Here is a 16,673-nt window from a genome sequence, read left to right as displayed (position 1 = left end):
GACTCCTTGATGGTGGGCATGAGCGGCTTGAGGAACTGGTGCGGCAGGCAGAAGCAGACCATCGTCGCGCCCTTGACCGCCTCGGCCAGGTCGGGCACCGCCTTCACGTTCGGCGTGAACTTGGCCCCCTTGAGGTACTTGACGTTCTCGTTGGTCTCGTTAATAATCTCGGTGAGCGGCTTGCCATCAATCATCTCCTCGTACACGTACAGCTTGACCTGCGGCGCAGGGAGAGGCGGACCGACGCCTCGGCTACCGCGGCCGCGCACAGAGCGAGCGGCGCGGCGCGGCGGCTGCGTCGCGGGGGGCGTGGTTGGGCGCCTCATTGTCAAAGATGTCGTGGCGCAGTGCGTTCTGGCCGAGGATGCGCACGAGCGCGGAGCCGAAGTTGCCGCTGCCGACCATCGCCAGCTTCTCGCTGCCTGCCGCGCCGCTCAACAGGCGCGAGCCGGGCCGCGCCAGGCCCTTGGAGACGCGGGAGAGCATCGTGCAGGCTGTCGAAGTAACAGGGTGAAGAAGCTGGAAGAATTTTGTGGAGCACGGCGGGCGCGCCGGTGCCGCATTAGTGTGCGTAGTAGGACTACAGCCCACCACAGACACCCTCCCCCACTCCTCACGTGTGTTCACACCCTCACCCTCTCCTCTCTCCTCTCTCTCTCTCTCTCTCTCCTCTCTCTCCTCTTGTCTGTGCTGTCTGCCTGACTCAGGCACTCAATCTGCCGATGCGTGATTGTGTGTGGGCTGCTCCGAGGGGGCCCTCTGTGCGATCCGACGGGTAGGGGGGCTGTGCCCGGGCGGTGTCCGGTGTGGAGTCCCCTTCTGATCCCGCCTGGGATGTTGGGTGTGAGGTTGTGGCGGCTTCGATCCCAAGGGGGGGAGCTGATCCCACTCAATAACCAACTCTCAGGGGCAGTAGGTGGGCGAGCTTCAGGCACGCTCATCTCGATCGTCAAGACGTTGCTACGCGCGGTCTTCCGCGGGGGGAGCTGCGTCGACGGGTGCGGGACCGCGGCGCAGCCAGTGCCGCGGCGAGGCCTCCGGCTGTTTGCGGCGGGCGGCTTGCTGCTCGCTGCGATGGCGAAAAACTCGTCTCGCCACACGCCAAGGGCTTATGCTCTGGCGAGACGTGAGGCGCATGCGCCCAGGAGGGGAGGGGGCATGTGTAACGACACTGCTAGAGATGCCTTTCGGGGCCCAGAGATAAAACTTCTGTGATGCCATGCGTGACCTAGTAGTGTCCCCAGCTATGGGCGTGTCCACGTTGGAGCCAGGTGTGGTGTGGGCGCGAGAATAGCTCCGCCGTTCATGGAGGCAACCGATGCGAGTCGACTGGTGTGTGTCGTCGTGGTTTCGTATCAAGAATTCTCTCTCTCTCTCTGTGAGTGTGTGCCTGACTCACGGTATACGCGCGCGCGGCGGCATGGCAGCCGGCACGGCACACGACTCACGAGGCCACATCCCGGGGCGCGCGCCGAACTCTCCTCGTACTCGAGTCTCTAGCTCTCTCTCTACTCGATCGAGTAAGTAGCTTCTATCTCACCCTATCGTGATGTGTTTCTTTCCCGTGGAGCGAGTTCGACGCGGCGATGGAGGTGGACCAAGGCTGAGTGTGCGGCAGCGTGTGTGCTGCGAGCGGGCGAGGGAGGGGGTGCGAGGACGCGTGCGTGGGTGGGGGAGCGTGGGCTAGCGGCGAGAGGGAGAGAGAGTGCGCTGCTACAGGACCAAATCGAGCTAGAGGTGTGTGCATGGAGCATGTCAAGCGGCCAAAGGATATCCACCTCGAGAACCTCGAGACCTCGAGAACCGTGACACGATCGTCCGCGTCCAGATTTCGGACGTCCCAGAACGGCTGCAACTAACTGATCCATGATGACGGAGGTGCACGCGCGACGCGACACCGCGAGCGACGTGCGCACGTACAACTTCACCTCCGTCCTCGACTCGCCTCCTTTCACCACGTATGAGATCGCCATCCTCCTGCCGCTCCGCTGCACCGAGGAGTTCCCGGTCGACGTCTGGGTCGACAGCGTGAACGCCAGCTTCGCGACTCTGAACGCGAAGCTCTTCATCGGGGTAGACGAGGACGACGCGGGATGGGCGGCGTGCGAACGCGCGCTCAACTCGAAGCTCACGTTGGCCGTGCCGTACGAGGTGAAGATGTTCCCGCCCGCAAAGCCCGCGATCATCTGCCCCATCTGGGCGAGCCTCGCCCTCAAGGCCTACCGCTTGGGCTGCTCCTATTTTGTCCTGTGGGGCGATGACGTCCGCGTCGACCCGGCCGACTGGTTCACCCAAATGGTCCAGCCGACGCTCGGGCCGGCTGACCTTGGCTGCGTCGCGCCGATCGACGTCAACGATCCCAGCGTCACCACGTTCCCAATCGTCACCCGCGCGCACTTTGACGTCTTCGGCCGTCTCTTCTCGCCGCGCTTCATCAATCAGGATGCTGACCCGTACCTCTTCGAGCTCTATCGCCGTGTCGGCCGCGCGAGCGTCCTCACCGACGCGCGGGTGACCAATCTCCGAGGTGGCGCCGCCGCGTGGCCGGTGCAAGACGCCAATCCTCGCTACGAGCGCCAGCCTCTCGCGAGCTGGAAGCAGGAGTGCCTCGCGCCAGACGCGCAGCAGCTCATCAAGGTCATCGGCTCGCCCGCGGCTCCTTTCGTGACGATCGACGTGGTGGTGCCGAGCTTCCGCACACCATGCGAGCTGCTGTGGCGCATGACGAGCCTACACGACCCGCCGGGCTGCTCAGTCAAGTACATCATCGTCGTGGACAACCCCTCCGCGCCCAACCTGAACGAGATCCTCAAGCTTCAGAGCGAACGAGTCCGTGTCCGTGTCAACCCCGAGAACGTCGGTGCGTCCTCCTCGCGCTCGCGCGGCCTCGCCGAGGCGTGCGCGGAGTGGGTGCTCTTCTTCGATGACGACGTCGAGGTCACGCAAGCCTGCCTCAACGCGTACGCCCTCGCGGCCGCCGACCGCGGCGCAAAGTACTCGGGGTTTGTCGGCTCGACGATCCTGCCGCCGGTGGCCAACCTCCTTCACGAGGCGACTCGGCTGAGTGACATCACGTTCTTCTACAACCTGCCCAAGTGGATGGGCGAGACTGTCCCGTGGGGCGTGACAGCGAATATCATGGTGCGCCGCGTCGATGACCTTGAGTTCGACACCGTGTATGCCAAGACGGGCGGAGGTGAGGACGTCGACTACTGCGTCGAGCTCGTGCACGCGCTCAAGCTGCCCCTCGGCCGCGTCGTCGAGGCGAAGGTGATCCACGATTGGTGGCCGTGCACCGACGGCCGCGCGCTCGCCTACCTGCACCGCTTCTGGAAGTGGACGATGGGTGATGGCTATCTGCTGTACAAGCACCCGCAGTATGTCTACATCTCCTTCCCGAACGTCGTCGAGCTCAGCCTCGCCCTCGTGCTCACCGCGGGCTGGCTCGTGCCGTGCATCCTCGTGCTCCGTCTCCTCGGCGCGATCTGGATTATCGAGGTCGGCTGTGAGACGATCCGCGCGCTGCAGGGGCCCGAGGCGCGGCACCTAAAGGCGACGGACCGGCTCATCGCGGCGTTCCTGTCGTTCCTCGTCAAGAACGTCGTCGACGCGGGCCACCTCACCTTCCACCTCATCCACATGCGACCGGCCTTTGTGCTCCACCGCTTCGACTTCTTCCTTGGCCGCCACGGCCTTCCCGCCATCGAGCGGCGCAAGTTCGCCCAGCGCAACGCGCTGTGGATCGCCGCCATGGCCCTCACGATGCGCTCGTGATGTGCGCGACGTGATGACAAGAGTGTATAGACGATTGCACACGACCCACAAGCACTGTGAAGTTGTGAAGTTGTATGCGTCGCTCGACAGCACACGCATGTTGTTGCCACTTCATACAGTGCTGCGAGCTGGCCTATGGCCGGACCTTACGACGGTCCAGCGCTGGGCAGCGTGATGGCTCCTACTCGAGGCGCGACATGAGTGTACGAGGACCTCAACGCCTCGGTTTGGCGAAAACCAGCATGAGGAGCGGAGCCGCTGTAGCTCCTCCCAGCAGGTTGCGCGTCTCGGTTTGGCCGACGTCCCATCCACAGCGCATACTACGGCAGCTCCCCAGCTCAAGAAGGCTGCACTCGACCACATCGCCCGAGTCAAGAAATTGTTCGGCAGTTTGTTCGGCACTCTAGATGGCCTAAACATGCTTGCGTTCAAGTCTCGAGGTCTGCGCTTAAACTTGAAAATTTAATAAAATTCCTTCTAAAATCCGCTCCGACCGGCCTATTAGCGAGTTTTAGTAATACTATTACGACGCGCTATCCCCCCTTGCCCCTAGCCCTCTTGCTGTTTTTCTTTTTGGAGCTTTGGACGCGTCTCGACCCTCCGTCCAACATTCGCATCCCCTCTTTTACATACATAAAAAACATGTCGATGTCCCCCGGAGGATGATCCATAAGTGCATGTATGTGCAGCGCCACACAGTCCTCCTCGCCGGCCCCGCCTGCAACGCCCGCCCGGCCGCGCATGCGTCAGATTGGGCGGCGACAAGTCGGGCAATGCGGCCCGCGATCCTTCTCTGGATCTTGCTGCTGCAAACGCACACACTGCGCGCGCCACAGCGACGCGCAGCCGGCGTGCAGGGGGTGGCCGTGGCCACACACGTCCTCGAGGGGCTCGTCGGCGGTGGCCACCATGAAGCAGATGCTGCACTCGCCTTCTGGCTCCTCCGCCGCCACGTGCGCAGCGGCCATGGCCGCGCTGATCACCTCCTCCTCGCCCGCCTCGGGTGTCGCCGCCGCCGGAGCCGGAGCCGGAGCCGGAGCCGAAGCGCGCGCAGCGTCCCTCGCACGTCGCCGCCGCTCCTTGCGCGCGCGCCGCCGCTCGGCTTCGAGCTCCGCGCGCCGCGCGCGGTGCTGCTGCGCCTCGATGGCGCGCCCGCTCTCCGCCTCCCTCCCGCCCAGCTCCTCCGCAACTCGAGCCGACTCCAACGGGTCGAACCGCTCGCCGTGGCGCTCGAGCAGCACGTGCGCGTCGGTCGCGTCCTCGAGCACCTCCTCGTGGCGCCGCAGCAGAAGCAGCGCCTGCGAGCGGCTGCTCTTCGCGAGCACGAGCGCCCACGCCGCGCGCGCGTCGGCCTCCATGCCGGCAAGCTCCGCCACCGCCATGCTGTATGCGCCGAGCGCCTCCTCGAGCCGATCGGAGCCGATCGCCGCGTCGCCGCGCGTGCGATGCGCCTCGGCGCTCCGGATCGCCTCCGCGGCGCCGCCTTCCTCCCGTATCCGCTCGCGCTGACGGCGCACGGCCTCGCGGGTGCGCTGCATGCTGTCGGCGTACTGCATGAGCCGGCGCTGCTGCTCGGTCTCCGTCTCGATCGGCGGTGGGCGCGGGTCCATCGGCGGCGTGCCGTGTGGCGTGAATGCGAGGAGACGCGAGACGTAGACCTGCATGTAGCGGCTGCGCACCTGGTGCGACACAAAGCCCTCCAGAAAGTCCGCGTACTCGCTGAGCGCCTCGTCGAAGCGGTTGGTCACGTCGCCCTCGTACTCTGGAATTCGCACCTGCGGGGACATCGGTAAGAGGGAGGGTCAGTCGGCAGCCGCGGGCGATCGGTCGGTGGTGGCAGTCGTGAACTACAGCCGTGTGGGTTGGTGTGCACCGCACGCAGATCAAAGTGGAGCGAGATCGTGTAGAGGCCTTCCAGCGCTAGGTTGATGGGGCCCAAATGCTTCAGAACGTCTCGACCGTTTCGCCCGCCGCGCCGCGCCTCGTGCGTGTGCTGAAACAGGATTATTGCGAGCGAGGTGGGTACGGCGTGGTTGAAACCGCGTGCGCTCAGCGTGGCGACGAGATCCGCGAGCGCCGGACCGCCGCCCGCAATCTGGGTCACGACGCAGCAGACGACGTCGAGGTACGCAAAATCGAGAGCATTCTGCCGCAGCCAGCCGACAAACATGCGGCCGCAAACGGCGACTACTGGCCGCAGCAGCTCCACTCCGAGCGCCGCGGCGAAGTCGCAGGGTGGCGCGTTGCGCAAGATCGCCCAGAGGGCACGCAGCGCGTTGTGTGGGACGGACGAGCCGGGGCCTGCGGCGGCAACGAACTGGCAGACTAGCCCGGCCACGCTGCTCTGCAGCGCCGCCGTGGCCACCGCGGGACTCTGCAGGCTCGCCACCGCCTCGAGTCCGAGGAGGACCTCATCGGCCTCCGCGCCCTCCTCTGCCAGCTGCGACTGCTGCAGCCGGTCGAGACCGCGCGCGCAGATCGCCTCGACGCGCTGCATTCCGCCCGCGTCCACGAAGGTGTTCCCGGCCACGGCCATCGCCTGCATGCTCGCGAAGTGATGCTCCCGAACAGCAGCGCGCCCGGCCTCGCCGCGAGCCGGCACGTTCGCCACGAGCTGCTCGCCCGTGCGGCGAAGCGTCATTATTCGAGCCAGCAGGGGCGTCGGGGCGTCAAGCAGCTGGAGCGCGAGCCGACCGGCGCGCTCGCCCGCCGGGCGCGCCTCCGTCGAGCGCGCCGATGGCGGCGGCGCAGCCGCCGGGCCCGCTGCCGGCCTGTCAAAGACTGCATCCATTTCGCTCCGCCTGAGCTCAGCATGCTGCTGCTTGACGCCGATCCCACGCGCGCGCATGATGCGGAGGCAGTCGCAGGTGCTGAAGCGCGAGAGGACCTCGAACAGGCCGTCCGCGCTCGTGCACTTGCCAAGGCTTTCCTCCAACTCACGCACAGCGGGCGAGGCCTGCCCCAACGACAGGTGCGCCGGCCGCACCCGCACAGCCTGGGAGCCGGCGCCCTCGAGTGCAACCACGTAGCGGTCGCCCTCAAAGCTCTGCGCCACGCCTCGCCGCCCGTTTAGCTCAGGGCGGGCCGCGAGCCCGCCGAGCACAACACGCTGGCCGAGGAGTGGCGCGCCGGCAGACGAGGAGACGTCGGCAGCGCCCGGCGGGCGGCGACCCACTTGGACTTGCCGTTCGACTTCGCGGAAAAGCGCACTGACGCCCATCTCCCGGGCGGCATCGAGGACGAGGGCGGAGACCGCGAAGCCACGGCAGTTTTTGAAGTCTGCCTCGGCGAAGGCATCCACGCCAAATGAGGCGAGCAACACCGCTGGAGGTCGATTGCGGCGAACGATCGGCTCGAGGAGGCGGACGTGCGCGAGGCAGGGCGCGTTGATGTGCGCGGTCGATGTTAGAAAGGAGCCCATCACATCCATGAAAGTTGGACCTGGGGACGGCCCGCCGTGCCGGCAGTCTTCCCAAGGCGGCTTATCCTCGCGCCTGAGGCACCTCCGCTTGAGGGAGGAGCTCGTCGTTGAACCGGATGCGGCACCGTTCGCCAACGGACACGACTTCAACGCGCTGGCCGTTCAGTTCTGGCCGCGAGCGGACGCTGTCGGGGAGGACGCAGGCGCCGCAGCCGACGCTAAGCGCGGGCATGGCAGGCAGGCAGGCAGGCGGCAGGCAGGCAGGCAGGCAGGCACGAGGCAGCAGAGGCAGCTCGTGTTCTCGACCGCCCTCGGGGGGCCGCATGCAAGCTCATTCACTCTGCTCTGCGATGTTCAGTGACCCAGCCAGCTCCTGGTGGTCGGCCGGCCGATGTGGGTTGTCGTCTCTTGCAGCGCAACTTGCACTTGAAAAAATCTCCCTGAATGCCTGCATGGCTCACAGGACCTCAGGGGAGAGACTCTCAGGGGTCAGGGCCGACCAGCTCACAAACGCGCGCGGTGCTTGCACATACCTCCCACCCACCCAAACCTCCCGCAACGGTACTCGTACACTCACACAACAAACGGACGTCAACGTCAGACGGCGCCCTCTGTGCCCGGGTCTTGCAGCACCATCAGCGTGAAGTCCTGCGGGGCGGGCCAAGCGTGTGAGGTCCTACTGCAGGAGCATGCTGGGTTTGTCGGCGCTGCAGCCGGGCGCACCTTGTCGGGCGCAATCATGATCTCGCCCTTCTTGGTGCGCACTCGCAAGAAGGTCAGGTCGTTGGTCGGGTCCAGATCCCGCACCTTTGCGGGCGTGGGGGCTCGCTCGGGAAAGGCGGAGGCGAGCCGCATTCACTGGGCGCGGCTCACGATGGATCTGGACTTGGACGAGAGCGAGGAGAGGAGAGCGGCGTACTGCGGAGGGCGAGGAGGGCGGGAGCAGTGAGGCGTCGCCGGCCGCCAAGTCACCACTGATTGACTCCCTGTAGCACATGCGAGCGGCGGCGCGAGAAGTGCAGCGCGGCCAACGCGGGGGGGAGGAGCCTCGCCTGCGTGGTGACCTTCGGCTCAAAGGTGGATCGGATGGCGATGCCCTCCGGATTCCAGATGATGACGCCCTGCACGCCCTTGTGCGACTGGATGCGCTTGAGCGTCTCCTCGACGTCCGACATAGACGAAAGACGAGGTGAAACGTCGGGCCGAAGCCACAACCGTCGGCGGGTGAGTTTGTTTTTCAATGTATGTAATTCCCGGAGGAGGACTGCTGACAGGGTTTGTGATTTTTTAGTTCTTCCCGGGTACAGGATCGCGATGAATTTGTACTGCTGTCGGGCTAGATCCTACCTGATTCTGCCTCGTAATCGACGTTGCGGTGGGCAAAGACCAAAGTCATTTCGCGCCCGACACGCGCAGTACGTGCGCCGTGGCGCGATCCATTTTGCCTGCGAGGCGGACGTGCGCGTCAGCGAGGGATATGCGCCCCTCAGATGTCAGATTCTTGGGGCAGCTCGCCTGCAAAGTCGGTCGAGTTGTCGACAACCTGAAAGTTGGGGTGGAGAGCGTACGCCTCTTTGATGGCAGCATCGAGCGCCTTGGCCTCCTTCGCCGAGTGGTGCCTCCCATCCGTCTTGTAGTGGGACTCGGCACCGTCTGCCGCGGTGACGAGGTGGAGTACTAGGTCGTAGCGGTGGCAGAGCTGCTCCTCGCTAAGACCATTCTCAAAGAGGACCTTTCGCCAAATGACGCGGGGCACGTATGCAGCAACGTCGAGGATGCCGCGGTCGAAGACGACGACGGAAGGCCTCCCTGTTTACACACACGCGCGTTCCTCAGTGGGCGGCATGCGCGAGGAACGGACGCGCTCGGCAAAGGGCATTGCCCGTCGACGCTGCCACCTTGACGAAGGAGCGCTCCAGCTGCCGTTGCGCCTGCACCAGCGCAGTCTCGAAGGCGACCAGCTTCTGCCCGCCCTGCTGGCCAGGAAACTGGCAGCCTCCGTTGAGCACTATTGGGAAATGTGGGCACTCACGGATGTGACTCGGGCCTCACCGGCCCTTAGAGCGAGCCGCACTTATCGTCGGGACCTCTGGCACCGTCAAGACATCAAACCCCGCAGCCGTGAGAGCGCCCGTAAAATGCTTTAAGCTGGAGTGCTTCCCCCCGCATGGACCGCCTGAACAAGGACATCCGTGTCAAGCGGCAGAGTGGACTGGCGAGGCTCGAGGCACCGGCACCAGTCAGCACGATCCGCGTTACGTAGTGCGACCCTGACGCGGTCCGCTTGTCGTAATCAGCCATGGGCTCGGCAGCCTGGCCCTGAACAGCGAGTGTTTCATCATAGGCGTGCCCCTCTGCGACGCGGTCGTCCTCTGCGTCCACGCTCGCTCGCAACACCTCATAGGCGCTCACTTGATGGACAGGCGGAGGCGGCGACCCGCGTGCCAAGCGATACAAAGCGAGGCCGGCGACCAGCCCGGCAGCAGCTGCGGCAAGGTGGGTGTCCACGGGCGATGGCATATGTTCATTGGCTGTGCCGACGCGTGATGGGCGGGCGATCGGAGGACGGACGAGTTGTCCCGGCAGCCCGGGTGTGAAGGGCCGGCGTGAGGCCTAGATTAGCACACGCACCTCGACTCGCGAAAAAAGGTCTGGTGCTAGATTCATCATTTGCACTGCCATCAACCATGAATGCGAGTGCGGGCTGGCGGCTAGCTAGCAATAGTCGCTGGCCTGTGAGGAGAGCGTCCATAGACACCTCACCCGACCCCACACATATGCTCTTGTCCGTGCCTCACGGCCGGCGAGGTTGCTAGAGGCGGAGCAGCCTGCTCTAGCTCACGCGCCGCGCCCTGAGTGTCGCCTTGTTTGTGTTGTTTAGTTGTGCTGTCGTTTGTGTGCCCTTCGGAACGGCCTTCACGCCTTTTGCCGCAAATCCGTTTGAATGCGCTAAGCATGAATCTCATCCGAATTTCGTTCTGGCAGATGTTCTCTCAGTGTCGATACCGGTCAGTAGGGCTCTTACACTTTTTGACTCTCTTGGGCTAGTTCCATTTCACTGTGGCACAGCTCGCGTTACAAAACCTTGATTTGACCATTTGCGCAAAAAGGTACATCTCGGTGCCTTCCAGAGGCAGCTGCGACCCCGCCGAGTGGACGGCGGCACACAGCAGGTGCCTGCCTCTGTGCGTCCTGGGGAGGGACAAAATTGTCGCCGCCGGAGACGACTCGACGTCGCTGAGATCGGAGATCAAGCTCTGACAGGTCGCACGTCGCTCCTTTGACGCCGACGTGACTCACCCGTGCAGATCACATCAGGACACGGTCTCGACACGCTCGGTACGACGCCTGCGACCCGTCTTGGGTCAGGTGGCACGACGCTCATCGCGCCTGCCAGCGCTGCCGTGCAGGTTGCCACGACGAGGTCGAGCACGCTTCTATACGCTCGCCGAGCCTTCCTTTCCATCCCATTAGGCAGCCTGGGAACGGTGGCGGTCAGAGGCAAAGCCTGCGAGGGGTGGTGGAACCACATGTCACGGCTACTGCCGGCTCGACCCCACGATAGCCTCCGAAGGCTGACTTTGAGGCACAATCATCGGACGACGTCGGCGAGTTGAGTCGCGCTCGCGGTAGCCAGATGACCTCTCATACTAGTATCATCGGCCATGGCCGCAGGAAGCGCGGGGGATTCCGCTGGGAGCAACACGGAGCTCCGTTGGACGCGTTTTCAAGATTAGCGTGTCAGAGTGAAATGGAACTAGCCTTGTGTAAACATAACAAGTGCGCTCCAGGTCGAGACTCGAGTGCTAAACCACCGTACTCACATTTTCAGCGACCCCTTCTCTGTCAACCATCTCCAAACCCCCCTCTCCGGATGCCGCGGTGATGGAGACGAGGCTCGCCTGCGCCGTGGCGCGGTTCGAGGACGGCTCGGCGCAGGAGCGGCCGGAGCGGTTGGTGTAGCTGACGTAGCGATGCGAGCTGCCGTGCAGGAGCGAGCGCACGATCCGGTTGAAGGGCGCAGCGTCGCCAAAGGCAGACTCGAGCGCCGCCAGCATGCGTGTGCGGTCGCCCGGAAGGGAGCAGTCGGCTTGGCTGAGCCGGAATTTGGCAAAGCCCCGCTTCAGCGACGCCTCGCCCTTCCCCTTGCCGAGCGCGTCGCTCTTGCATCTGCTCTCGTGCTCTCTCCGATCGGGGAGGAGGGACCGCACGGACCTCCACCGCTCCCTGCCGCCCAACTGCTCGGCCGCGGCGACGGGCTCCTGCTGGCAAGGATCTGGTCCTTCTCGCGGAGGCTCGCGTGTGCTCCCGACGCTGTAGCAGCTGCCGACGCTCGTGCCGCTCGAGCTCGGGAGCAGCAGCACGTGGATGTCGTCAGGCTTGCCGCCCATCGCGAGGAAGCAGAAGACCTCCATCACACACCTTGGTGAGGCACGGAGAAGGTGAGGCAAGCTCGACGCCTCCTCTCTCGCCAGTGCGGACAGTAGGGGCGGGCGCCACAGCCGGCCGCAGTAGGACGGGCCGTAGAGGACGAGCAGCGAGCTGCGACGGGGGAGGGCCGTGCGGTGGGTGCGAGGCGGCGGGCAGGTGCGAGGCGGGGAGAAGTGTGGGATTGAGCGGGCGTGTGGCACCGGCATCCGGAGAGGAAGATTGGCAGCCCGAGGAGGCTTGCCGCGATGTCGTCATCCTGCCGAATGCAGCAGCGGTCCAGCCACAGCAGCGGCGGCCGCCCGTACGCCGCCTCGAACGCGTCGGCCCAGCCGCACAGCGCCTCGTACTTTTCTCGCCCGTCGTCGGACCAGGAGTGCGAGAGGAATGCGTCCACCTCGCCCAGCGCCGCTGGCACCGTGTGGTCCTCCTGCCGTCGCGCCTCGAGCTCACCGTCCCACTCCGCCGCCAAGTCGCCGGCCGTGAGGCTCGTCCACGGCACGCCGCGGAAGGAGGAGATCGCGTCGCGGCACCGGCGCTCGATCACCGACGTCGCGGCGCCGCTCCCGATCAGAGAGGCGACGGCGGCGAGGGAGCGGGACGTCTCGGGCTTCCCGTTCCACCCGAGCCCAAGCGAGCGGTGTATGCGTCCGCGCACGCGCTCGGTGAAGAAGAGCGTGAAGAGCAGCGTCCCGAAGCCGTCGCAGTAGCACGAGAGGGCGAGGTAGGGCGAGACTGGCCGCCCGACGGCGAGAAGCACGAGATACTGCGTGCCCCACGAGGCGGCGCCTGTGAGACAGGGCCAGGAGGCGTCAGCGACATGTCGTGGCCCGCTGCGTGCCCCACGAGGCGGCGCCGAGGGCGTAGCTCGTGCGCAACACCACCCACTGCCGGCGCAGCGCGTCGCGGGTCGCGCGGGAGAGAGACGCGGCGAAGAAGCCGATCGCCGAGCCGAGCGAGGCGAAGAAGATGCCGAAGAGCTGCAGCGAGAGCAGCACCGTCTCGAGCGGCGCCCAGCCCGACGCGGCGGCGGCGGGCCAGTCGCTCTCGATGCAGTCGAGGATATCGATGATGAACTGCGCGGGAGGGGTGGGGAGGTGCGGTGGCGTGCTTGCGGCGTGAGACGCGAAAGTGGGTTGGGCCCGAGAGGACGGTCATATGCGTGTGGTGCGGCCGCACGTAGTACAGGTAGCTGGCGCAGCAGAAGGCGCCGGCGAGCCGCACGCCAATGTGGTCCAGCGGCCGGCACGCGAGGAGGACGAGCGCAGGGCCGAGCGCGGCGGGGATGCCATAGAGCGGCAGCGGGATGCGCGAGAGGGCGTAAAAGTCTGCCTCGCTCACGCCCGTCGCCCAAGAGACTGTCAGCGGTCCCCACGCCACAATCTCGCACGCCCACGCCACTGCCATTGTGCCAAAGGTGACGCGCACTCGGACCTGTGCATCCACGCGACGCGCCTTGGAGAGCCGAGCCAGCAGCTGCCCCTCGTCCGATCGGGTCGTCCGGCGCTGCCCCTCGTCTGCTCGGCTCGTCCGGCGTTGCGGCAACGTGTCTCCCGATCCGCGCCGCCGCCGCCGCTGCGTAATCCACAGGCAGTGGAGGAGGCAGATTTGCAGAGGCAGACCTGCGATCACCACGATCAAGATCATCGATGCAGTGAGGTCGACCTGTGCCGCCGCATCCGCGTCGGTAAGGTTGGCGAGGAGCCACCGCTCAGGGTCGGTGGCGGACATGGCGCTCATACGCCACGGACTTGCGATCGATCTGGCCAGGACCTCAAATTTGGGAGGGCACAGCGCGAGCTGCCAGCGGAAGGCAAGGGCAAGCAAGGTGCCTGGTATTCACAGTTTCCCACCATCCCCAGGGCGTCCAGGGCTCGCACCTCAACCTCTCACAGACCAGCGCACAGCGCCAGAGGACGTATTTTCTTGTCAATAACAAGGCTGTGAACCTGGCGCAGGCTCGGGTCTTGCTCACGCTGCTCCTCCCTGGCTGCGGCAATAAGAGGTAGGTAGGTAGGTAGGTATATAAGAATTTTGCTGAAGAAATACAAAAAGAAAAGTTGGGTCGGACTCGCAGAGGCAGGATGGCGGGGAGCAGGCGCGCGGGCGGTGTGTCTGGCGGGCGGGATCCAAAGAATTTTCCAAACAAGATGTAACGATTTCTGTGGGCGACCAATCGGCACTATGCACATATGTTGCCGCCCATCTCCCCGCCCAGGGGTGGAAGCGCCGCCCAGCCCGTCGCGTCATTCGAATGGACCGCGCACGACGTGGCCGAGTGGGCGCACTCGCTCGGGACGAGCGAGGACTACTCTCCTGCATTCCTCATCCACGCCGTGGATGGCATGGGCGTGCTCTCCCTCGGAAGGGAGGATCTGGCAGACTGGAAGGTGAAGCCGGCCGACCAGACGATCATCCTCCAGGCCCTGCACGAGCTCAGATCCGCCAAAGAGCGCGTCTCTGTGGAGCCCGGCTCGCCCCATCGTAAGGACTCGCCGCGCAAGGCGGCCGCGCCTCAGCAAAGCCTGCCGCCCGCAAAGGCAACCCAGCCTTTGGAAGCCACTTCCCGCTTCCAAGCAGGCACCCCGGACTCGGTTCAGCGGGTGGGATCACACAGCCCACGCACTCCGCGCAGCCCGCGCAGCCCGCGCAGCCCGCGCAGCCCGCGCAGCCCGCGCAAGCAAAAGACGTACCTCAACGGCGTCATGGGGGATTTGCACGGCGGGGGCGCAGTGCCGACCTGGAAGGAGGAGGTGCTGAAGCGGGCGCAGCGGCGCACCACCTCTGAATCTCCGCGGGCTGCGAGGGCCGGGCAGGCATGCGCGGCTGCGGCGTCCGAAGAGTCCGCCTTCCTGGCGACCGCCCGCTCGACGACCTCGGAGCGCACCGCACTCTCTCAGACCCAGACCTCGCTCGCTGCGACGGCGACCGCAAGCGGCAAGGCGGCCGATCTCGAGCGTCAGCTCTTCTCGTATCGCGACGCTCTCAGCGAGCAGCAGCTGCAGGCCCAGATGCTCGAGCACCGCGAAACGCAGCTCTCGGAGCAACAAGCGCGCAGCCTCGAGAGCTGCGCCGACAGTGACGGCATCATCAGCAGCGCGCGGCGCGAGCACCGGCTAAACAAGGAGCTCAACCGGCTCTCCCGGGTGGTGGAGGTGGCCATGTCGCGCGTGTCCGACGCCGAGAGACTCAACCGTGGGCTGGCAAGCATGATTGATACGTTGCGGAAGGCGCGTTCCGACTTTTTGCGTCAGATGTCGCGCCTCGCGGAGCGAGAGCGAGCAATGGCGGCAGACATGAAGCAGCTCGTGGCGCTCGCAAACTGCTCCCTCGACGAGAAGGAGAAGGTGGAGGCGCGGCTCAAGCGAACCGGCTTCGAACACCGTCAAGAGTCGGCCGACAAGGAGAATAAGCTCGCCAAGCTCGAGCTCGACATCCGCGGACTAGAGGCTGCCCTGCGGAGTGCGCACGACGCGGAGGACTCGGCAGAGCAGCTGGGGAAGCAGATGACCTATCGCGCGCTGCGGCAGAAGCGCCACGTGAGCCAGTCGCTGGACCTGCGGATGGGCCATTTGCAGAACCAGGTCCACGCCATGGAAGCGGAGTTTCAGCGCGTGCAGCGGACGCTCGGACTCGATCCCGCTGGACCTGCGGCTGGGCCGTGCAGGCACGCGGTGGGCGAGATCTTGCGGGTGGTTCGGGAGACAGAGAGCCGCCACGCTTCAGCTCTCAACTTCCTCGAGCGGCAGAGTCGGCAGAGGCTGAGCCTCGAGACGGAGATCGTCCAGTGCGAGACGCGGGCGGCGGAGCTCGCGCAGCAGCAGCGGGAGCACGACCTAGCGGCTTCTCAGTCGCAGGAGCGGACGAACCGCCAGACGCAGCAGGCACGCGCGGCTGAGGTTTCCGTGGAGGCGCAGGCGGCACTCCTGCGGGAGCTGTGCGCTCCTGTGCAAGCTATCTTCGAGCTGGTTGGACGGGAAGCGGCGAGGGGCCCCACCGCTGCCGTTGCCGCCACTGCTGACTCCTGCCGGCCAGACACCCTCTGCGACCACCTCCGGAAAATTGATGAGGCGGCATCCGACCTCTGGGAGGAGGCTAGCGCTCTGGTCGGGCTCGGGACGGCCCAGAACCAGCGTGAAGACGAGGAGGCGCCTGCTGTCGCGCCTCGACCGTCGGTGCTGCAGGGCTTCGTGGCTCCACACCCTCAGGAAGAGGTGCGCGGCGCTGGGTCGGCTCCACGCCGACGCTCGGTATTTGACACGCGCATGGAGCTGGAGCGCTCACGTGAAATTGCCTCGCAGCAAGGTCTGCTGAAGGGCGCGACCGAGAGATCTCTGCTGCCGACGGAGGACGACGAGGAGGAGGAACCTGCTGGCGGAGCGGGCACGTTCTGAGGACTGAGCACACACTTAGAGCCGGCGTAGCGGCCAGCGGCCACACGGGTCACGGCGCGACGGTTTGACGCGCCGCCCCCCCGTGTAAGTGTGTCGTTGTACAGGATATGGAAGTCAATCAATAACCAAAATCACAACAAATATACTCGAACCCTGACTCACCGCGAAAAACGAGAGGGGACGCGCCAACGACCAGCGAGCGCGGCGAGACACAACGGCCGCGCTCGCTCCAGCACGATCTGCTCCTCGCCAACGTCTTACTCACGCGAGGCCAGAGTGGCGCAACAGCGGCTCGGGGCTCGGGTCGCGGCCGCGGAAGGCGCGGAAGACGTCCGATGGGGCGGTGCCTCCGCCGAGCGCGAGCACCGTGTCGCGGAAGCGGCGGCCGACTTCGCGCACCGCTTGCTCGTCGTCGAGGCCGGCCTCCTCGAAGGCGGCGAAAGCGTCGGCGGAGAGCACCTCGGCCCACTTGTACGAGTAGTAGCCCGCGCTGTACCCGCCCGCGAAGATGTGGCCAAACGAGCAGAGGAAGCGGTCGTCGGGCAGCGGCGGCAGGACCGCGTAGCGCTCGGCGAGCTCGTGCTGGAGCTCGAACGGCGTCTGCTCGCCGCGCGGGTCGTACGTGTGGTGGAGGCGCATGTCGAGCGCTCCAAACA

At 65.5% G+C, this 16,673-nt stretch overlaps 6 protein-coding genes across 6 annotated transcripts; 1 reads left to right on the top strand and 5 right to left on the bottom strand.

Moving 5' to 3' along the window:
* Positions 1–503, bottom strand: EMIHUDRAFT_460094 (glycerol-3-phosphate dehydrogenase; the record flags this gene model as incomplete). The annotated part of the gene is made up of 2 exons (XM_005759033.1): positions 322–503; positions 1–218 (listed from the first exon to the last, which is right to left on the bottom strand). Coding segments are annotated over exons 1-2 (381 nt in total), but the record flags the coding sequence as incomplete, so codon positions are not given.
* A 1,363-nt stretch (positions 504–1,866) lies between these two features.
* Positions 1,867–3,774, top strand: EMIHUDRAFT_121233 (hypothetical protein; the record flags this gene model as incomplete). The annotated part of the gene is made up of 1 exon (XM_005759032.1): positions 1,867–3,774. The coding sequence occupies one exon, from the start codon at positions 1,867–1,869 to the stop codon at positions 3,772–3,774; it is 1,908 nt and encodes a 635-aa protein (XP_005759089.1).
* Positions 3,775–7,792: 4,018 nt separating this feature from the next.
* EMIHUDRAFT_77265 (hypothetical protein) lies at positions 7,793–8,370 on the bottom strand (the record flags this gene model as incomplete). Its single annotated transcript, XM_005759031.1, has 3 exons — positions 7,793–7,843; positions 7,919–8,002; positions 8,191–8,370. The coding sequence occupies 3 exons, from the start codon at positions 8,368–8,370 to the stop codon at positions 7,793–7,795; spliced, it is 315 nt and encodes a 104-aa protein (XP_005759088.1).
* A 311-nt stretch (positions 8,371–8,681) lies between these two features.
* EMIHUDRAFT_249770 (hypothetical protein) lies at positions 8,682–9,715 on the bottom strand (the record flags this gene model as incomplete). Its single annotated transcript, XM_005759030.1, has 4 exons — positions 8,682–9,004; positions 9,057–9,203; positions 9,270–9,371; positions 9,433–9,715. The coding sequence occupies 4 exons, from the start codon at positions 9,713–9,715 to the stop codon at positions 8,682–8,684; spliced, it is 855 nt and encodes a 284-aa protein (XP_005759087.1).
* Positions 9,716–10,943: 1,228 nt separating this feature from the next.
* Positions 10,944–11,717, bottom strand: EMIHUDRAFT_446472 (hypothetical protein). Its single transcript, XM_005759029.1, has 2 exons — positions 11,693–11,717; positions 10,944–11,617 (listed from the first exon to the last, which is right to left on the bottom strand). Exon 2 carries the CDS (start codon positions 11,608–11,610, stop codon positions 11,002–11,004), a length of 609 nt encoding a protein of 202 aa, XP_005759086.1. The 5' UTR covers positions 11,611–11,617; positions 11,693–11,717; the 3' UTR covers positions 10,944–11,001.
* Positions 11,718–16,278: 4,561 nt separating this feature from the next.
* Positions 16,279–16,673, bottom strand: EMIHUDRAFT_77269 (hypothetical protein; the record flags this gene model as incomplete). The annotated part of the gene is made up of 1 exon (XM_005759028.2): positions 16,279–16,673. A coding segment is annotated over one exon (395 nt), but the record flags the coding sequence as incomplete, so codon positions are not given.

The sequence above is a fragment of the Emiliania huxleyi genome (assembly GCF_000372725.1).
Source record: "Emiliania huxleyi CCMP1516 unplaced genomic scaffold EMIHUscaffold_822, whole genome shotgun sequence".
Taxonomy (NCBI): domain Eukaryota; phylum Haptophyta; order Isochrysidales; family Noelaerhabdaceae; genus Emiliania; species Emiliania huxleyi.
This window is presented reverse-complemented; position numbering and strand designations above follow the sequence as displayed.